This window comes from Xenopus laevis, chromosome 8S (assembly GCF_017654675.1).
Source record: "Xenopus laevis strain J_2021 chromosome 8S, Xenopus_laevis_v10.1, whole genome shotgun sequence".
In the NCBI taxonomy this organism is placed as follows: Eukaryota; Metazoa; Chordata; class Amphibia; order Anura; family Pipidae; genus Xenopus; species Xenopus laevis.
In genome coordinates, this window is record NC_054386.1 from 36,212,482 (window position 1) to 36,235,483 (window position 23,002).

General features: G+C 43.4%; 1 protein-coding gene across 3 annotated transcripts in view; it reads right to left on the bottom strand.

The window, feature by feature from the left end:
• The window catches only part of pfkfb1.S (6-phosphofructo-2-kinase/fructose-2,6-biphosphatase 1 S homeolog), a 35,268-nt gene that overhangs the window by 1,516 nt on the left and 10,750 nt on the right, over positions 1-23,002 (bottom strand). For 2 of the 3 annotated variants that reach the window (NM_001095066.1, XM_041574292.1), the window contains 12 exon segments: positions 104-168; positions 571-633; positions 716-845; positions 1,054-1,158; positions 1,847-1,993; positions 3,052-3,259; positions 10,052-10,173; positions 14,283-14,339; positions 14,879-14,953; positions 16,420-16,486; positions 19,857-19,953; positions 21,094-21,219. In NM_001095066.1, the coding sequence (NP_001088535.1) occupies positions 104-168; positions 571-633; positions 716-845; positions 1,054-1,158; positions 1,847-1,993; positions 3,052-3,259; positions 10,052-10,173; positions 14,283-14,339; positions 14,879-14,953; positions 16,420-16,486; positions 19,857-19,953; positions 21,094-21,219 (1,262 nt within the window). 3 annotated transcript variants of the gene reach the window in all.

The window sequence follows — 23,002 nt, forward strand, 5'->3', positions numbered from 1 at the left end:
TATGCTGCCCCTACAATCCTGCCGCCCTAGGCCTTTGCACAAATCCGGGTCTGGGTGTTGATCAAAGTCAAGAGGGTGATCACCATGAAGAATGTGCACTTACAGATGGCTTTACCCGGTGAGTGTTCACTGCCTCTATATTCAGATAAATGGATTCTACTTTACAACCTGGAAACAAAACATAAAAAATAAACGTTACCCCTCCTCATAGCAACTGCAGAGAACCTGGAAGAAATAAAGTGCAGTTCTACAGCAGAACTATGAAAGACCTCACTAGTGGTATTGTGCCGTTCCCCTTTAGTAATGGAACACTAGGTTTATCCAGGACAATTTACAATAAGTTAGAACCTCATTTCCTATCCTTGTGGTTCCTAGATGGAATTAGTCCAGCAACACCTAGAGGGTGATTTAATAAATGGCACTAAGTTTGCCCAGGAGCAGCAACCAATCAGCAGGTAGCATTTACTAGTTGCGTGTTTAAAAGCAAATATCTTTTAAACACGTGAAATTAGATGTTTAAGAGCAGGGAATCTGATGAGGGAACACAGAGGGTTAACTGGAAACACTCACCATACGCCACAGGGGTCAGTTTCAGCACTGTATGGAGGGGGCATTTCAGGTATGGAAGTTCCTCTGGAAGTGTGGGGAGAATAAAACAGATCAGATAAGACTCAAGCTCATGTGTTGCATGGAATGCGATCGCGGGTCTGGTTACCTGCGCTCTTATCCAGGAAGTAGGCCAGCAGGCAACGCATGACCGCTTGATGACAGATGACCAGCACATTCTCCTGCCGCTCCAGCTCCATTATGACTGGTTCCAACCTCTGTACAAGGTCCTCATAGGACTGTGGGAAAATCAAGAAAGGCAACCATGAGAACACGGCTCATATCAGCTGCACTCCCGTAAAACAAACCCCTAGCCCCCGCCAAGCTGAAAATCCAATGGGCAACAGAATACCCTGAATTATTCATTCTTATCCAGTCTGCCATTTACTCATAAACATGTGCAACAGATGCGGGGGTACCTCATCGTTTTCAGCAGCACCCACTCACCTCTCCTTTGGGGTATCTGTACCGATACTTGTCCTGGTCTCTCAGGGCAAACTCCTCCGGGAAGTTCTCTTGTATCTCCTCATACGTCATTTCCTCACACACCCCCTGCCAGTGAGACACAGGAAGCCATTAACCAATCATTAGCCTTGTACCATATACATTTATATATATTCTCTTATAAAAGGGCTGTTGGAGCAGCCTTATGGGGTGAATCACCTTTAACTTAAACTTCAGTATGTTAGAATGACTGATTCTAAGCAACTTTTCCATTAGCCTTCATTTTTTCTTTTGTTTTTTTCTTTTTCTTTTTTTTAAAAAAAAATTTGCCTTCTGGCTTTTTCCAGCTTTCAAATGGGGGTCATTGACCCGATTTAAAAAAAAAAAAAAAAAAAATTCTGTAAGGCTACACATGTATTATTGCTACTTTTTATTACTCATCTTTCTATTCAGGCCTCTCCTATTTAGATTCCACTCTCTTATTCAAATAAATGCATGGTTGCTAGAGTCATTTGGCCCATAGCAGCCAGATAGCTGAAACTGCAAACTGAAGAGGTGCTGAATAAAAACCTAAATGACTGAAAAAAAATACAAATAAAAAATGAAAACCAATTGCAGATTGCCTCAGAATATCACTTCCTTCATCATACTAAAAGTTAATTTGAAGGTGAGCAGTCTTTATCCAGACTCAGCATCCTATTTGGGGTTGGAATTCAGTTGATAAAGAGTTGTAAAGTAAAGGCTACATAATGCCCAGTCTGTGCCTGCAGTGCATTCCAGCTGTTTACCTACTTACAGCATCAATCTCATTCAGAGCCTTCCACTGCTCGTAGGGAACCCCTAGAGCTTCTGCAGTCTGGATGGTGCGTTTCATATGACTTGTCCACACCTTGAGGTCCGTAATTTGCGGTGACTTCACAAAGTTGCCCAGGGCGTGAGCAAACTATTTAAGAAAGAAAAGTGTCAAGGGAAGAAAAAGGAGCCATGGGCTGCACATGCACTGGGGTGGGAGAGCCTTCTACAGAGGGAAGATAATTAACAGCAAGGAAACGGCAGAGAAGAGGGGGCGCAGCAAGAGAAGGGAATCTGATGAAGGGATACAAAGAGCAGGTAATCTCATGAGGACACATTGAGAGAGCAGGAATTGGCAAAGAAGAGGGGACACAGTGAGAGAGCAGGGAATCTGATGAGGATACAATGAGAGAGCAGGGAATTGGCAAGGAAGAGGGGAATCTCATGAATGGACATGTTGAGAGAGCAGGGAAGAGGGGACAGTGTGAAAGCAGGGAATCTCTTATGAATGGACACGTTGAGAGAGCAGGGAGTCTGATGAGGGGGCACAGAGAGCAGGGATCATTAGGGAAGAGGGGACAGTGAGAGAGCAGGGAATTGACAAATAAGAGGAGGCACAGTGAGAGCTGGGAATCTTATGAAGGGACTGGGAGAGCAGGGACAGTTAGAGAGAAAGGAACCTGATGAAGACACATTGACAATGCACAGAATCAGCAGGGAAGAGGGGGTGCAGTGAGACAGCAGGGAATCTTATGAAGGGACAAATTGAGCAGGGAATAGAGGGTGCAGTGAGAGCAGGGAATTTGATGATGGGACACATTGAGAGAGCAGGGAAGAGGGGGTGCAGCAAGAAGATAATCTGATGAGGTGACAGCAGGGGATTGGCAGGGAAGAGAGGGTGCAGTGAGAGAGCAGGGAATCAGCAGGGAAGAGGGGACACCATGAGAGAGCAGGGAATTGGGAGGGAAGAGGAGCAAAATGAGAGAGCAGGAAATCAGCAGGGAAGAGGGGGCAGTGAGAGCAGGGAATAGTGGACTTAGTGAGAGAATAGTGAATTGGCAGGGAAAAGGGGACACAGTGAAAGCAGGGAAGAGGGGCGCAGAGAGAGAGAGCAGGGAATGTGCAGAAAGCAAAGAGATGAGGTTGGGGAGCAGGAGTCAATTTGGCTGGAAGCAGTACTTGGCTGGTAGCAGGAATGAGACATCTAACCTGTTTGCCATGTGTGGACAGCCCCGAATCACCACCGATCCGCCCCAAAAGGTTAAGCTTGCTCTCTCCATGCCGGCAAAGATAGATGGAACGGGGGGCGACGTGGATACTCATTAGGTAGTACACTGCACGGCTCTGTATGTGATCTTGAACCCTGTTTACCAGGTACCGACGCCCAACATTAAAGATTTTGATGTAGGACAAGGAGCTGGAGAAGGAAACAAGATAGGATAGGATTGTAAAAGAATTACAAAGTAGTCTGTTTGGTTGTACTACTTGTTCTGACTCCTGAAACAATGTAGCAGAAGCCTACCAGACCCGGAGGAGAACTGACTTTTGCTACATTGTTTCAATAGTCAGAGAGGGCTGTACACATGTATGGGCATCTTCCTATTCTGTTCAGGGGGGGGGGGAGAATCATCCAAACTGGAACAGTTGGAAGCAAAGCAAAACTGCAGAGATGAAAAGTATAACTCACACAAGACCTGTAGATGCCGGCACTTGACATCACCAGTATCTGTCCTGCTCCTGACCTTCTATTGTTGTAAGGCTACCGTAAGACCCATCTCTCTCTCTCATGGAGTAGAACATAACCTGCTTCTGTCCTGCTCTGCTACAGTAACGGTTTCTGCAAATTCCCATCCAGTAATTACTCTCATCAGAACATTACAGATGCCCATGATTCTCCTGGTCTCCTGCTGCAAGGCTATTATTGACAGGACCCACCCGAGGATCCACAGGTACAAAAACAAATAAAATGTGCATGGTCTGACATTAGCCTTAAAGGAGAAGGAAAGGTTAAAACTAAGTAAGCCTTATCAGAGAGGTCCATCTAAATATACCAGTAAACCCCCAAAGTAATGTTGCTCTGAGTTCCCTGTCAAAAGAAATACTGCATTTCTTTCCTTCTATTGTGTACACATGGGCTTCTGTATCAGACTTCCTGCCTTCAGCTTAAACCTCATTGCCCTGGGCAAGAGCATGCTCAGTTTGCTCCTCTCCCCCCACCCCTCCCTTCTCAACTGTAATCTGAGCCCAGAGCAGGGAGAGACTCAGGCAGGAAGTGATGTCACACCATGTTAATACTGCAGCTCCTATTCTAAACAAACAGAGAGTTTCTAGAGCTTTTTACTCAGGTATGGTAAAACATTCTACAGAATAAATATAGCATTCTAGGTTGCACTATTGCAGCTAATCTATTGGCAATAAAATGCCTCCGTAGCTTTCCTTCTCCTTTAAAGGATAAGTAAACCTTAAAAATAAGTAATTACAAATAAGTGAATATAAAATTGATGAGGGGCTGTTCTAAGCATTTTTGCAATGTACATTCATTATTTATTTTAATTACAAGATTGTATGATTCATGTACTGTTACTATGAATGAATTGTTACAACAGCGCCACCTTCTGGTCATTTTCCAAACAGTCTGACCACCAAGTAGTCAAGAAAGCGGTCAGGAGAAAGAAAGTTTCCTCCCTCCCCACCGCTAATTTGCATATACAAATTAGGATTCAGTTAGGCCTGGCAGGAGGATTCGGCCAAATCCTGCTGAAAAAGGCAGAATCCTGGCTGAATCCTTGATTCGGTGCATCCCTATTTTTAAGGTTTACTTATCTTTAATGCCAAAAATGTGCCCTCCAACTACAACTCCCTGCAGGCTGCCAGAGTCCTGCAACTCCCTTCAGACTGCCAGAGCTGTAGAGTCTATAAGGGTGTGGTTTAGAACAAGGGAAGGACTGCAGGTTGGAACACTATGATTTACGGTAGTTTATAAACACATGTTAAATGGGTAGAATTGCTAGTTCTAAGAAACTTTTCAATTGGTCTTCATTTTTTTCATTTTTATAGCTTTTGATTTGCCTTCTTCTGACTCTTTCCAGATTTTAAATGGGGGTCACTGACTATCTAAAAAACAAATGTTCTGTAAGGCTACAAATTTATTGTTAGTGCTTCTTTTTATTACTCATCTTTCTATTCAGGCCTCTCCTATTCATATTGCAGTCTTATTCAAATCAGTGCATGGTTGCTAGGGGAATTTGCACCGTAGCAAACATGCTTTGATGCTACAGGCCATGCGAGTAACATGATAGCAGCAGACACCCCATGATGCAGCACAATTGGGCTTTACTGTGTCCAAGGCTTTGCATTCCAAACCAGTACAGGGGCCTGGTCTATGGTGGGAGGCTGGGACAGAATGTACAGACACAAGGGGGAAGGAGAACAAAGGTCAGAAAGCAAGAAGGGAACAGGGAGGGGTTGATGCACAAACAGATGCATAGCAGTATATTATCTGACTTCATGTCTGCAGCATATCAGCTTAGAATGAGCAGTTACTGCCTGGGAGAGAGAGAACCCCACTTCTTACAACAGGGGCCATTCTGGGGACCCAATAGTGAATACGTTTTGAATATATGCATGTGTAACAGGGGCTGCCATATTGCTTGGCCCAGCTGCCACTGTCAACAATTGCCCTCCGTGGGCTTGATGGGTGTTTTCAGCAGATCAATGGCCCACGATTAAGCCCTGCCCAACCTCCATATGTAGAGCAATCACGGAGCCGGCAGTGCCAGTAGATACAGGACAGGTGTGTCAGTGTTTGCTTTCCCAATTACACCCTAGAGCCAAGAGCCGGAGCCAATTTAATTTCATAAAACAACAACAACCAGCACAGGAAAGGGGTTGTTCACCTCTAAACTAACTAGAAGTATGATGTAGAGTGATATTATACAATCTCCAACAGACCGCAGCACACTGACACGTTGTTTCTGTGAAACTTTTGTGATGCAACGTTTCGAGTCTCACAGGACCCTTTATCAAGCATGCAGATCAAGCAGATGCTTGATAAAGGGTCCTGTGAGACTCGAAACGTTGCATTTTTGTCTACTGAGCCAATAAATCACAAAAGTTTCACAGAAACAACGTGTCAGTGTGCTGCGGTCTGTTGGAGATTGTATATGATTTGATACCATGGCAGAGTAGGAAATTGACTGCTAAGCACCTGGTCCCAAGGGAAGAGAGATGGGAGGTGAGCGCTTCATTCTTGGGTAGAGTGATATTATGAGACAATTTGGTTTTCATTTTTTTTTTTTTATTATTTGTGGCTTTTGAGTTATTTAGCTTTTTAGTCAGCAGCTCTCTAGTTTGCAGTTTCAGCAATCTAGTTGCTAGGGTCCACATTACCCTAGCAACCATACTTTGAATCGGATAACAGAACGCAATATGAATAGGAGAGGCCCAAATAGAAAGAGGAGTAATAAAAAGTAGCAACAACAATACATTTGCAGCCTTACAGAGCTTTTGTGTTTTAGATGGGGAAACCCTATAAAAAAAAAAAAAAAAAAAAAAAAAAAATCAACTGAAACGTTGCTTAGAATTGGCCATTCTATGACATACTAAAAGTTAACTTAAAGCTGATCCATCCCTTCTCTGCCCCCCACAGGCCAGAGGCAAATGGTCAGGCCCATGTGACTTCATTACCAAAGCCTGCACCTCCATCCACTAAACGTACAACCTGCTTTTAAATCCTAAATATACCCTAACTCTAGAGCAGAGGTCATTGCAGAGTCTGGGGTAGCAACCAATCAGCTCTCAAATGCCACAGACACGATTAAAATAAAAAATTCGCCCACATTAAAGGAACAGTAACACCAAAAAATTACAGTGTTTTAAAGTAATAAAAATATCATGTACTGTTGCCCTGCACTGGGAAAACGGATGCGTTTGCTTCAGAAACACTACTATAGTTCATAACAAGCTGCTGTGTAGCAATGGCAGAAATAGAAAAAAAGTCTATATGGCACAGGTTAAATAGTGGATAACAGATAACACAATTATAGTCTACAGAGCTTATCTGCTGTGCAACCTGAGCCTTTTCTCCTTTGAATGGCTGCCCCCATTGCTACATAGAAGCTTATTTATATAAACAATAGTAATGTTTCTGGAGCAAACATAACAGTTTTACCAGTGCATAATATTTTTATTACTTTAAAACAATTTTTTTTATTTTACTGTCCTGACCATTTTTTTGTTAGTGTTAATTGATGCCCTGGTTGGTGATCCCTTTAACAAAAAAAGGGTAAATTTATCCAAAAGCGACCTTTTTTTTTGGCCTACTTTACAGCACATTCTAAATGAGGTTATTATTTGTACATCTGCATTGCGACTCTTGGTTTAGCAGAAGCTACATTGTTTTGAGAGTCAGAGGCAAAGAACGAGAAGCTTTTAAACACAAAAACAACATGACTGTAGGTTATCTTTGTGGATTTATATGGGAAGGTTGATAAGAATGAAATAAAAGCATTCGGGTGGAATTCCCCTTTAGTCTTGGAAGTAATGTTTGATTGAACAGGTGATAAGTGTCCGGTATAATGAGCCCTGCCCTGCTGAGCTGCATGTTATTGCAGAGGGATCTGAGCCTGTTGTTTAAATTGCCCTTTGAACTGGAGCTGTTAAATGAAAACCCAAAAACAATGCCACATACCTTAACGGCCTATCAACATACAATCACAACTGGTGCTTTAACCCTTTCCTGTCATGCATGGTAATGACCCCCTGGCTGCTCAGCACACTGTACCTGCGCGGGGGGAGGGGGGCACAGCTGCTTACACATTTTCAAGGGATTCATCCATTAATCTCAATGTGTAGGAGACATAAGTTTCATCGTTTCCTATGGGGCAAGTCACATGGAGCACAAACTGTCCCCACTATCATTATATAGCACCACTGATACCGGTTCCAAGTCTCTATGTGTCATTGCCCTTAACTGATCGATCAGAACGACTCGTGAGTCGCACAATAACAGTCTGAACACATTGGAGGACATGCTGCAACCCCGCCTAATCATTTCATTAAAAATACTAGCAAAAATAAACAGAAAAATCTCATTCAAGGCAGGTGCTGCCGGCTAGCTGTACAGATCTTTAGTTAGGATAAACTACAAGTCGGCAGCATCAGTGGCATAACTAGATATTACTGCCCCACAGCAAATGAATTGTAGGGCCCCCAACATATCCAGAGGTTGTCCTTTTTTACCAATATGTATTGAAATTGCTCATTGATGAGAGCCTCCTGGGGCCCCCCTGCAGCCGCAGGGTCTGCTACACCCGTTAGTTAGTCAAAAGGAGAGTCAATGTTCTGTTTGAGGGTAAAAGTGCAAGGACAGATAGAAAGAAACTTACCAGTGGTGGTGCTGCAGCCTGTAACGCTAGGAGTGTTCCTCCTGAGAGCCATGCACAGAGTGAGGCAAGGAATTTGTTATGTTTTTGAACTGAGGAAATGTGAGTGGGAGGAACCCAGGGCTCCACCCCCTGCCCCATAATATAATCAGGCTGGCCCTCAATCCAGACTCCCGGTAACCCTTGTAAAGCAAAGGGGTGGGAAATAGCTCTAGCCCCATGTGTATAATAAGGCAAGATTATGGGGCAATGACTGAGATAGAGGAAAGCAATACAGTGTTTGGAAAGTGTTTGGAAAGGGATCACCACCGGCTCGTTGCTTCCTGTTTTTGCTGCACTACAACTCCCAGCATGCTCTGGCAGCCTTTTAGGTTTTGAATAACAACTAATAAGCCTTGAAGAGAAAACTGGGAAACTGCAGCTGTTTACCCCCAGCATCCCTCTGAGTGCTTAGCTTGCAGCAGAGATGACTGGGCATTCTGCTGGTTTTGCTGCTGGGGCTAATCTATAATAGGCAGCTTATGCTGCTGCAAAGTGGTGTACAAAACACTGGCTGCTCCCTTAGGGACAATACAAGGTCTACAAGCCACGGCCTGTTGCTAGGTTAAATTGGTTACTAGCAACCAGATAGCTCCTAAAATTCCAAACTGGAGAGCTAATGAACAAAAAACAAAATCATTCAAAATCATTTACTTACATTTCTTCAGAAGCAACAGTCTGCTCAAAAGGGTGGTATGGGCATGGTCTAAATTGCCCCAATATTCAACCATCACAGATACCGGCCACCGTGGCAATGAATCAGGGCACACCTCAACTACCTTTAGTTATGCACCTCCTTACACTTTGACAATGGCCCTTGATCTGCCTCATGGGGTGCATAGTAGGTGTGGGTGTCTCCCAATAAATCTGGGGGGTGAAATGCTTAAATTTGCACTTTTTGTGTCATCAAAAAATACTGACACAGTAGCGCACATGCCACTTTGTATACACAACAGATATCAGATGGCGGAACAGAGCTGACAGCAATCATTCAGCAATAGAACTGCAGACTTCTACTTCTGGTGTGACTACTGCTTTAAGGCAGGCAGATGGCTGCCAACAGGGTGGGTCACTAGGGTGCTCTTCAGCAGTCACATGGTTGTGCTACATGAGTCACTAGGGTGCTTCTCAGCAGTCACATGGTTGTGTTACATGGACCACTAGGGTGCTTCTCAGGCAGGCCCGGACTGGCAATGTGTGGATTCTGCCTTAAAGGGGCAGCTATAAGATATCACAGACAGTCACTATTTGGTGGAGGGCTGTTTGGGCCTGAGTACTTGGAATGCCAGGGCCTATTTTGATCCCAATCTAGGCCTGTCCTCAGAAGTTGTGCTATAGGGGCCACTAGGTTGATCCTCAGCAGTTACATTGTTGTGTTAATGGGCTCACTAGGGTGCTCCTCAACAGTCACATGACTATGTTACAGAGATCGCTAGGGTGCTCCGCAGCAGTCACATGTCTGTGTTACATGGGTCACTAGGGTTTTAACTCAGAAATGAAACACTGATGTTATGCATCACATATGGGTCACAAGGATGCCATTGTCCTTTCTTGTTCTAGTTGTACAAAAGGCATAACACAAGCCTTCTTTCTCCAGAACCAGCAACTTTATAAAAAAAAACATGGCAGCATAGATATTCCCTGAGAAGCACCTTGATTTCAAGGAGGTAAAATTGGAGATGTTACTGATGGCATTTCTTTATGTACGACTCATTTCCATAATCGTCGCTGGCATTGTATGACTTTTAATTAAGAAAAATACATATTGGCTGAGGATTGTTTGTTACCTATCGAAGTCATCATGCAGAGGCTGATAATTCATGTTATAGCAGCCAATTCTTTTTAGGAAATCCTCCACCACTTTCTCTCTGTCGCAGTCCTTGTAATCTGGGCTGGAAAGCTTCACTTCCTGGAACAAAAAGAAACGGAGTGTGTAACACACAGACTTGCAATGGCTGTCCTTGTTTCATCAATATCACCATCATCATGTATTTATATAGCACAACAATTTATAACAAAGTAAGGTCTTACACATGTGCAAATCTGCTATTTTGTGATTCAGCCGAATCCAAAACCATCACGCAAGATTCTGCCGAATACCAAACTCAATCTGAACCCTAATTTGCATATGTTAATTCAGGTTAGGGAGGCACTTGGACGTGGGCAAATCTGAATCCGGCTGAAAAAGGTTGAAACCTAGAATCCAGTGCATGCCTAGAGGCCGTCGTGGTGAGTGCACCCTCACTAAGGGGGTTAAGCTGGCAATAGATGCAAAGATCCGATCGTACAAATCAACGTACGATCAGACTTTCTCATCTCCCAACCCTCCACTAACCATTCAGATCAAAGTCTTACAATTACGACCAAATAAAGTAGTAAAAGAACAGATCAGCCAATGTTCTGCCCCTGACAGCAATCGTACGATATCTATGTCCAACCAAAGCTAGTGACAGTCTCCTACTGAAAATCGTATGATCGGCAATACACGCAGAGATATTATCAGCAGCCGACAGAAATTTTCTAACCTGTCTGATCGACCAAACGACCGATCTCCACCGGACGAAAAATGACGGGACTCTCCACACATGGTCCGAAAATCGTACGAATCCACGATTCGTACGATCGGATCGCTGCGTCTATGGCCAGCTTTACTTATTAAAGTCAGGATGCCAAGAAAAAAAGTTTTGTTTACTAAAAATCCGAATTTTTAGTGGAAAAAAAAATAGATTTTTTTTTTTCAAGATTTATTATACCCAGAGGATGGAAAAAGTCCAGTTTTGAAAATCCGGCATCTCAGACCTACCGAGGTTGTATATAAGTCATTGGAAGTTTCTGTGGTCTGTGCTGGAATTTGCCTGAAAATTTGAATATTTCAGACTTTTGGGGCAAAAATCTAAAAAAATGCAGGCTTTTCAGGAAAAAAACAGAAAAAACCAAGCAATTCAGGAAGAAAAAATTTGTACGATTATGATTTTCCCTTGTTTTTTGTCCCCAATCCGATTAAAGTGTGCTTTTTTAATAATAAATAATGTCCAATTGTGGATTCTCCACCATTTTTGACGTGTGTTGATGCAATTGGGCTTATTTAAAAAAGGTGCAACCACTCCCTCACCTTGTTCCATTGTGAAGTGATGGGTTCTGGGACGGATTCTGCTTTCCGTAGTGGGCGATGCTCAGATTCTCTGGAAGACAGATGGGCTTGAAGTCCCAGAATCCATTACTTCACAATAGAACAAGGCAAGGGAGTGGCAGAATGACTCTGCCAGCCTAAGGGGTGGGGAAAATGGTCCCGGGTGTCAGAGGCAGACTATCATGGTTTTTCTTAGGTGTGTCTGTGTAAAATAAAATATATATTTATATCTGGCAGCTGTGATAGTGTTTATGCACTTGTTGTATATAAGCACAACTCTGTGCAGAACTATAGGTTCCATGCAGGTTGCTGCCACTTTGCAGAGTGATTTGTCTAAGTTGGGAAACTGGGCAGCAAACTGGAAAATGAGGTTCAATGTTGATAAATGCAAGGTTATGCACTATGGCAAAAATAATATAAATGCGAGTTATACACTAAATGGCAGTGTGTTGGGAGTTTCTATAAATGAGAAGGATCTAGGGGTTTTTGTAGATAACAAGTTGTCTAATTCTGGGCAGTGTCATTCTGTGGCTACTAAAGCAAATAAAGTTCTGTCTTGCATTCAAAAGGGCATTAACTCAAGGGATGAAAACATAATTATGCTTCTTTATAGGTCCCTGGTGAGGCCTCATCTGGAGTATGCAGTGTAGTTTTGGACTCCAGTCCTTAAAGGGGAAGGAAACCTCCTCGGCGCTAACCCCCCCTCCCGTGTATTGCCCCCCCTCCCTCCTCCCCCCTGGCCTACCCCTCCCGCTGGGCAAATGCCCCAAACTTGTTACTTACCCTTCTGCGCAGGTCCAGTCCAGGGAGTTCACAGGCGACATCTTCTTCCACGCGATCTTCTTCCTCCTTTGACCGGCGCATGCGCAGTAGGATCGTTTCGCCGGTACGATCTACTGCGCATGTGCGTGACTTTTGGCGCATGCGCAGTAGATCCGTACCGGCGAAATGCTCCTACTGCGCATGCGCCAAAACGCCGGTCAAAGGAGGAAGAAGATCGCGTGGAAGAAGATGTCGCCTGTGAACTCCCTGGACTGGACCTGCGCAGAAGGGTAAGTAACAAGTTAGGGGCATTTGCCCAGCGGGAGGGGTAGGCCAGGGGGGAGGAGGGAGGGGGGCAATACACGGGAGGGGGGTTAGCACCAACGAGGTTTCCTTCCCCTTTAAGAGGGATATAAATGAGCTGGAGAGAGTGCAGAGACGTGCAACTAAACTTGTTAGAGGATGGAAGACTTAAATTATGAGGGTAGACTGTCAAGGTTGGGGTTGTTTTCTCTGTAAAAAAGGCGCTTGTGAGGGGACATGATTACACTTTACAAGTAAATTAGAGGACATTATAGACAAATGGCAGGGGACCTTTTTACCCATAAAGTGGATCACCGTACCAGAGGCCACCCCTTTAGACTAGAAGAAAAGAACTTTCATTTGAAGCAACGTAGGGGGTTCTTCACAGTCAGGACAGTGAGGTTGTGGAATGCACTGCCGGGTGATGTTGTGATGGCTGATTCAGTAAATGCCTTTAAGAATGGCTTGGATGATGTTTTGGACAGACATAATATCAAATGCTATTGTGATACTAAACTCTATAGTTAGTATAGATATGGGTGTATAGAATTTAAGTGAAAGTATGGAGGGGTGTGTGTATGGATGCTGGGTTTTCATTTTTAGGGACTGACCTTGATGGACTTTGTGTTTTTTCAACCCAATTTAACTATGTTACTATGTAACTATATAAAAATTGGAAGGGGGTTTGCTATTCCACTGCTAAATCAACCTTGGATAACCGGTATAAGGCCACTATCATTCTTAAAGGAACAGAAACACCTAAAAGTAAAAGTGTTTTAAAAGACAATGACAATATAATGTAGTGTTTCCCTGCACTGGTAAAACTGGTGTGTTTGCTTCAGAAACTCTATTATAGTTTATATAAAGAAGCTGCTGTGTAGCCACGGGGAAGCCATTCCAACACAGGCTACACAGTAGATAACAGATAAGTACTACTATAGTTTATATAAACAAGCTGCTGTGTAGCCATGGGGCAGGCATTCAATCACAAGATACTCAGTAGATAACAAATAAGTTCTGAAGAATCACATTGTATACTACAGAGCTTATCTGTTATCTGCTGAGCAGGCCCGGACTGATAATCTGTGGGTTCTGGCAAATGCCAGAGGGGCTGCTATAAGGTGCCATAGAAAGTCAGTATTTAGTGGGCTGGTGGGGGCTGTTTGGGCCTATGTGTGGGCTGATTCGGCCTCTGTGTACCTGAAATGACAGGGCCTATTTTAATGCTCAGTCCAGACCTGCTGCTGAGTATCCTCTACCTTTTCTCCTTTTTCAGCTTTGAATGGCTGCCCCCATGGCTACACAGCAGTTTGTTTATATCAACTATAATTGTGTTTCTGAAGCAAATACACCAGTTTTATCAATGCAGGGCAACAGGACATTATATTTCATACTTTAATACACATTTTTTTGTTGTCACTGTTCCTTTAGGCTGGCCATAGACGTGCAAATTTTACCCTTGTATCCGACAAACGATCGGACGACGCATTCTTCCGCCCTACCACTAATCATTCAGATTAAATAAAGTAGTAAAAGAACAAATCAGACAATGTAGGAAATTGCAGACAGTAATTGTAGGAAAGTTATGTCTGACAGATAGTAGTGACAGTCACCCATTGATATCGTCAGTGAGAGATATTATAGTTAGCCAACAGAAATCTTCTAACCTGTCCGATCAATTACACAATCGACCGTCATGGTACAAAAAATGTCGAGATGATCTACTCACGGTCAGAAAATCATAAGAAACTTAGTCAGCAGTGAGAACTGCCCCAAACTCTAGGCACAGAGGTTACTTACCCAGACGCTGTCCCTATGCTTACCATGATATTTTCAGCGATTATATCTGGGTCGTCACAAATCGATTCAATAAAAAATGCCTTTGGGAATAAAGAATAAAAAGTCCTGTTACTTTATAGACGAGCAATCACAATACAAGTTTATCTGAACTAGTTCCAATCACACTCATGGGAGGGTCACGTATTTAGTCAGTGCACAGAACAATGAAGTGCTCACTTGTGCAAGTGTAGATCCCTTGCACTGAATAGGATGGTCCTGGGGACTTTATTGCCAGCAAGGCAGTTCCCAAAACTAACAACAGCCCTTGCCACTAGTGACTGGGTGCTTAAAAGAACAGTATACACCCCTTTTCAACATTAGCTGAATGAATAAGTCTTGTGCCGAACATTATTTTTGTCTATTGTTTTAATTGAAAAAATATCTTATATTATTTCTAGCAATAAACTCTTGCACTTTGTCTGTTTATTCCTGTCCCAGATAGCTTGAGACAAGCTAATAAAATGACCAGTCCACTCAGAAGCCCTTAATGACAAGCTGCTAAAACGGCTGCTGCTTAGAGAAACAAATGAAGCTACCCAGCCTAGAACGGCCGAAAACTGAGAAGCTGCCCATGCTGTACCTTGAAGGGTCGCTCCTTGGCAAACTGAAGGATCAGGGACCGCCGCTCCCTCGTGGTATTTGTTGCATCAAACACCTGTCAGAATCAGAAAGGGTGTAGGATCTGTGTGATGTTGTTAATTACAAACTTTAGCAGTAGGGAAAGTTGAGAGTTGCAGTTTAAAACTAAGTACACACAGTTTACAGAAATGACCTGGCTTATGTTTATTAGGATTGTTGCCAACTACAAGACATCCAAGCAAATGATTTTAAGGGATTTTAAGGGCATTTTTATCCCCTTGCACAGGTCTGAGTCAGGCACAAGTCTGTGATGACCCACTACCCAACCGAGACTCGTCTACTGCTTTGCCCCAGAATTAGTATCTGACCCTACCTGCAAAGGTTTAATTTTATCCTGGCGGGAGTAGGGGGAAAATTACCCCACACTTTGCCCACACTTTACCCCAATAGCAAGGCAGGGTTCTTGCACGCTACATGCATGGTCAGGAATCAGGTATTTTACACCTAAATTCTTTGTGGGAATTGCACAGGTATCTTACTTCATACAGAGTTGGTGCAGGCACATGGAAAGGATTTTGGCACCAAAATCTGCTCCGTGTGCCTAACCCTGGGCAGACACAGGGAAAGGCTGATGCCAGCATAGGGGCTGATACTTGACCTGCTTTTTCAGCCACATCTGGCAGTGGTGTCTTTAGGTCTGGGGCCACCCTTGGAACTGGACTTACCTGTGGCCCTAGTTTGAGTAAGTGACATGATGCCAGTGGGTGACGTCACTTCCATTACATATGACATCACGGGAATTGCCTGGCTGACCCACTCAACCCCCTCCCTGATAGATTTATGCAGGTAATTTCTGAAGGTGGCTGAGGGCCACCCTCTTAATACTGCTGCCCTAAGAACAACAATCTCAGGTGCCTATATATATAAATACGGCCCTGATGTCTGGTATTTGCCTTAACAAGGTTACATATACAAGGAAATATCACTTTAACGGCCACTTACTCTTTGTTGTAAGAGTACCTGGGGCAGCAAATAGACATTCAACCCAAACTTAAATGACCTTCTGGGCTTACAGAAGTAACTAGGAGAGCAAACACACACTTTGCTTTAGGCATTCATTGTACAACATGCTCTGTAAACAACATCAACCTCCAGGGTTGATGGTGCTATTTAAAGCTGGCCAAAATGTAAATTTTTTTTAAAAGATCCGATCGTCATCGTGAGTCTACGATTATCTCGAAACGATCGTACGAATTGTCCATCAATGTACGATCATTCAAATCCCACTAACCGCGCAATAATTTCGAAGGATTGGTTGGACTTCGCTAAAATTGGTCGTTTGGCAAGAAAAATCTTTGTGTCTATGGGGAGCTTAAGTCTCAGCTGCTGCTAAGACAATGGAAACTCGAAATACAAAGCACCACTGCTCAGAAATGAGTTGTTTACATTTAAAAACAGAAGAAAAAATTATTATTGTCACATCTGTTTTTTTCCCCATGAAAATGAATGCGGTTTTGTGCAGAGACCCTACCAGGCCCTTACCGCCACCTGACCCTCTTCTTGAGTTAGATATTTGTCGACGTCCCTCAGCGCACTGAGCGCACAATGTCTGCAAAGGAAAAGGACACAGTCATGATATAACAAAGACATAACTTTCCCCTGAGACTGGATATTCTATCTATCCCCAGCCCTACCGATTACTCTTTAAGCCTATTGATTTTTCCATGTCACAGACTGCCCTTCACTAGGTCATGCCCTGACATCTTTTTTTTTTAAAAGGTTTTTATTTTGCATTTTATAACAACAAATAAACAAACATTATATGGTTTGCGGTTCCATCTTCTTACAATTATTATAGCACAGCGTACATATTTAATATATTTGAGTCCTGTACATTTGTATACACTCTATTTCAGAATGGTTCTGAGTCTGTTAGTCCTAAATCCCTTGAATAGGTGGTGCAGCTAGTTCTGTCACTGTTAGCTTATCCCCCTTTATCCTACGGCTCCTCTGTGGCTTCTAGCCAATCTCGCCACACTAGATCATATTTCTGGGGACATCCTCTTGCAGTGTAGGTGAGTTGTATTAGGGGGAGTGTTGCTTTAATCAAGTCCAACCAGCCATTAACTGTGGGGGAGAGGGGGGACATCCAATTCAGGAGGATACATTTCCTGGCATAGAACAGTAATGTACGAAAGAGTATTCTCATGGCCGCCCTAGGGGTGAATGCATACCTGAGGGGTTAATAATTTAGGCAGTGCAATTTTATCCTGGATATAGTTGAGAACCTGAGACCAGAAGGCTTGGATTCGGGGGCATAACCAGATAAGATGTAGATAAGATACCTCTGAGGCCCTACACTTAGGACACTGTGGTAAGTCCCGTCGGTTCATACGGAACAGCCTATTTGGGGTTAAGTGGAGTCTATGTAGGATCTTGAACTGGATTAGTCTATCTCTGGTTGAGACGAGGTAGTCATAGGCCCTAGCAGTCGCCTCTTCTCAATCTTCGTCCTCTAGCCCCGGGATGTCTCTGCTCCAGGCTGCACCCGCTGCATGAAATGGAGGTTTAATAGTATCTAGGAGAAGCGAGTACAGCCTGGTGACAAGTTTTTTGGTGGTGGGGGCTCTAAGGGCTGCTTCTATTTTAGAGGTTGTGAGATCCATGGCGTTGCCTTGAAATTGGGTAGTGGTGGCCTGTCTAAACTTGAAATAGGAGAACCAGGGAAGAAGCTCCTGGGTTTGGACATGTTTAATTTCAGCCCTAGGCCGTATCGCTCCATCTGTAACCAAGTCCCCTAGTTTACGTAGGCCCCATTGTGGCTATATTTTGTATTCTGCTATGTGCTTCAAGTGTGGGAGTAAGGAATTTCCCCATAGGGGTAGTTGGGGCGACAGAAGAGTTAATGCTAGATTGCAAACTTTAAGTGCTGCCACCCACGCTTTGTATGGGGTGATTATAATTCGGTGGGTGGTGTGTAGATCGGAAGATTTGCGGAATGGGATATATGAGAGGGACTCTATTGAGCTTGCCAAAGTGGCCTGCAATGGGAAATTCGGATTATATGGATCTGGATTAAGCCACCAGTGTATATAGTAAATCTGAGCTGCCAATAAGTAGAAATACCACTGCGGGAGGCCCAATCCCCCTTAGCTAACAGGTGCTCACAGTTTGGCTCTAGCAAACCTGGGGGGCTTGTTTGCCCAGAGAAACGCTATTTGGGCCATATCAATAGAGACAAAGAAGGACCGGGGGATGAGAACAGGGGAATTGTGGAAGATGTAGAGGAATTTAGGGAGAAATATAATTTTTAGAAGATTGATTCTGCCCCAGATAGAAATGGGTAGGTTAGCCCACACTTTTAGCTTATCTTTCATAGTGGAGAGAATTGGTTCAAGATTAGAGGGTATAAAGGCGTCTAGATTTCTATGTATCACAATGCCAAGGTATTTGAAGGAATCCACCCAGACCAGAGGGGTGGGAGGAAATAGGTCGGGATTAATGTTGGCGTCAATAGCGAATATGCTTGATTTTCCCCAATTGATTTTTAGTCCTGAAAATCGTCCAAAGTGGTCCACTATATCCAGGACAGCCTGCAGGGAGTTGCCTGGGTTATCCAGATACAACAGTATGTCATCTGCATATAGAGAGATGCGTTCCTCCACTCTCCCCAGGCGGAGACCTGTGATATTATTTGCTTGGCGGACCAGGATTGCCAGAGGCTCCACTGCCAGGGCAAAAAGGAATGGTGATAATGGGCATCCCTGTCGGGTGCCCCTATATGGGTTGAGTGCAGCTGATAGATAGCCATTAGAGTTGACTTTCGCTATCGGCTGTTTGTATAATAGTCTCACCCATCCAATGAATTGGTCCCCCAAGCCAAATCTCCTCAGGAGTTCCCAAAGGTATGGCCATTCTATAGAGTCAAACGCTTTAGCCGCATCTAATGATACTACCACTCGTGAGCCCTGGTTACTATGAGTTGCATGCAAATTTGTAAATAGTCTTTGAACATTCACATTGGTAGATCTATTAGGCATAAATCCAGTTTGGTCAACGCCCTGACATCTTTAATACTGTTTGGAAGGGCTCCTATGCATAGGGTCTGAAACAAAAATTCACAGGAGGGGCTTTAGCTTCCTTGTCCACCTTTAAGTATGGGTCTACTCAATGCTACAATAAGCAGGTTGTATGCTACATTATTAAAGAAGAGAGATTGATCAATGCTTATTCCCTGGTCCCCTGCCAAATAAGTAATCTATACAGATGCATGTATTTACAAAGACAGTGTTTTTTTTTTAGTTACAAAATTATGATTATAAGATTGGCAGTCCCTAACTATTTACCTCTGGTCATAATACTCAAATGCTATAACCTCCCGGCATAAAAGCACTACCTGAAATAAGGGTCTCTCAATCTGGGCATTGGTTTTAATCATAGGGCTTTGTCCTCCCCCCCTCATTAACTTTCAAAGGAGAGAGATAACCTAGACCACAGCATTGGTTCCATGAGATTATTCATCCCCTGCTTGTGGCTTTTAGGAGAGAGAGACTGCCCAGACCAACACCCATTTGCAAAAGCATGTGGCACCATTTAAAGGGACGGATGTGGGGGTGCTACAACCACATGGAAGGCTTCTATGTGGTTGTAGCATTTGAGTATTATGTTATAGTTAGGGACTGCCATATTGATGTGGTATGGTGACTTATCAATCTTATGATCAGAATTTTGTAACTAAAAAACCCCTGTCTTTGTAAATACATGCATCTACATAGATCACTTATATGACAGGGGACCAGGGAATGTACTTTGATTAACCTCTCTTCTTTTTCTGTATGTCTGTAGTTAATTTGGCCAGATCAGTAGCACTTCCATTGTATTTGAATGTATTTTTATTTAGCTGTGGAGTCCTCCCACAACCTTTCCTTTGCATTTTGTATGCTACATTAGCATACGCCATAGAGGAAACACATACTCACTTCCGTATCTTCATTGCTTCCTGGTTATCCGGGTGGAAAAACTCATAGCTCTTGTAGGTCTGCACAACCTCTCGCCGATACTGCCCCACGTTAAATACTGGGAGACATGATACATTTTTTTGTTGGTGACCAAAACAGGAATCAAAATGTTGAGTGCTAATGTCAATTGCTGCAGTGACCAATCATTACAGCCAAATTAAATAATAGTGATGCTGAAGTCCAACCAATCTGATGTTTACGCTATCGGAACTGCAGTAGAGCAATTAGCTATCTGTTGGCTGGTTGCTTCTTCTCCCATTACTACTTAAAGGCAGGTCCTGACTGAGAATTAAAATAGGCCGTGGAATTTCAGGTACACAGAGGCCCAATCAGCCCACACAGAGGCCCAAACAGCCTCCAGCAGCCCACTAAATACTGACTTTCTATGGAACCTTATAGCAGCTCCTCTGGCATTTGCCACAACCCACAGATTGCCAGTCCGGTCCTTCTTAAAGGCAGCCATTCACAGGTTAAAAACAGCTCAACTGGACCCATAAGCCCATTGGCTTGTGTATGGGACCTTTCCAATGTTCTGCTCATCCAACCTCTTGCTAGATATCTATAGGGCAGGTTAGAACTTGTTGGCCAAGGAGCTTTTATTGATGTGTGCCTCTTATGATGGGTCACCATAGGCCTGTACTGTGATTTGACAACTAGTTTGTTGTAATTATCCCTTGCCAAACAAGTGGATCTTCCTGTGTCTGCCTAGCTTAAACTCTCTTTGATGGTTCCAGTTTCATTAACAATAGTGATGGGCGAATTTGCGCCGTTTCGCTTCGCCGAAAAATTCGCGAAATTCGCGCGAAATTCGCGAAACGGCGAAAAATTCGCGAAACGGCGCCGGCGTCTCGTTTTTGACGCCGGCGCCCGTTTTTGACGCCGGCGCCCGTTTTTTCGACGCCGGCGCCCGTTTTTGGCGCCGGCGTCCGTTTTTCGAAAAAAAATTTTTTGACGCCGGCGAATTTTTTGACGCGAATTTTCGCGGACGATTCGCGAATTTATTCGCTGGCGGCGAAACGCGCAAATTCGCCGCGAATTCGCGCCTGGCGAATAAATTCGCCCATCACTAATTAACAATACTCAAGTTCTCTGTTAGTATACTTCTTGTAGTTTCCTGCTAAAGCTCATTACATTTTCCAATGGCGCTATACAGCTTTACCAGAAAAGATGGAAATGTTTGGAAGTGAAAAGCACCAACCTTTTGTTGGGATCCCAATCCAGTTGAGGTAGCGGGTGAGTTTCTTGGAGATGTAAGTCTTTCCGCGAGCAGGAAGTCCCACCATGATGATCATGGTAGGAGAATTGGTGAACTGAGGTATGGAGGCTGTAGAGGGAATAGAAGAGAAGGTTAAATTGTACATGCTGAGGACAGAATCCAGACCCAGAACAAAATGGCTGGACCATGAAAGGCCAAAAAAACTTGGAAGGTAGACGTGTAACCTGAAATCTGAGGCAGATGGGCATATCGGGTGGTGGGGTAATCTTGCCTCCCCTACTAGCATTCAACATGGTGCCATGGGTTTGGTGATTGTGCATTACAATGAGTTGGCACCCCCCCCCAATACTGGACCTTTGATTATTCTTTAACAGCTAGATTTGTATGTATAAGTAGGCTTAGTAGTTACTTTATTTGCTTGTGAATGTTCAGTAGGATATAAAAGCATAGTTTATAGTGAACCTTATTTATTAGAATCAAAAAAGATCAGTGTCCATTGGTTCAATTAGTCCAATCTCCTCAAATAAATCCAGAGGAAGACAAATTAAAAGCAGAATCCGGGCGTCTTTGTGACTCCCCAAGCTTGCCTGTAGACAATTCGTTTTGGCCAAACGACCATTGTGTTATTTTTCCCCCCCATTTCTGGCTAAATATACAAAGGGCGTTTGAGATCTACTGATAATGTGATAACTGTGCCATGATCGCTCTGTGCCACCCAAGTGATTGTGAGAGAGTGTGAAGAGAGTGTGCTGCAATGCTGCATGCATCCTAATGGCATGATGTGATATGTAAATATAAGTAGGGTAATAAAGGTTGTTCGGGCATAGAGCATCATTACCAGCGTAACCGTAACTGTGCAGCTCCAGGATGGGAAATGAAGCCATCAATTATTATTACCATTATTACCATTTATTTATATAGCGCCAGCATACAGTATTTCTCATACTTGCAAGCTGAGTGGATCAGTCTGTGCTGCTTGATTACTGAAACAGTAACTGTGCCCAATGGAGAGACTGGCACACTCATATGGGTATTGTGTGGGGGCACATATAAAAAACAGTGATATCATCGTTTTTAAAAGCAGGAGCATACCAGCATTTTAGCCTTATTTCACCCCAAAACACTCTGAGACATGGAAATGAAATTAATCAATGAGTTTTACTGCCCATCGTAAATATTTAAAGGAACAGTAACATCAAAAAATGAAAGTGTTTTAAAGTAATACAAATAAAATGCAGTGTTGTCCTGCACTGGTAAAACTGGTGTGTTTACTTCAGAGACACTACATTTGTTTATATAAATAAGCTGCTGTGTAGCAATGGGGGCAGCCATTCAAAGGAGAAAAGGTTCGGGTAACAGCTTGTTTATATGAACTATAATAGTGTTCTGGAGCGAACAGACCAGTTTTACCAGTGCAGGGCAACATCATATGATATTTTCATTACTTTAAAACACCTTCATTTTTTGGTGTTACTGTTCCTTTAAAGACATAAGGATAATCAGAGAGTACTGTGTATATACTGTCTGTTAAATATGTGTGCTTCATCACTTTTTCAGTTGACCATTGGCCAGGCCCCCCATGAATGTAAAACCATTGGCTAGGACCCCCCTTGAAAGCACAGACTTTGATCAGGACCCCCCTTTAAGGTCCAACCACTGATTAGGACCCCCTTGATGTTCCAACTTTTGTCCAGGCTCCCCCTTGAAGGTCCAACCTTTGGTCAGAGTCCCTCTTAGTTCATGGAAAGAGTACAGATACATATACAAATGCATATTCCCATAAATATCACCCTAATTGACCTGCAAGCTGGCCGTTCAAGTGTTTATTGAAGAGGCATTCAGGCTGAGCCCCCACTCCCACTACTCCAAGCCCTCCAAGGAGTCAAACCTT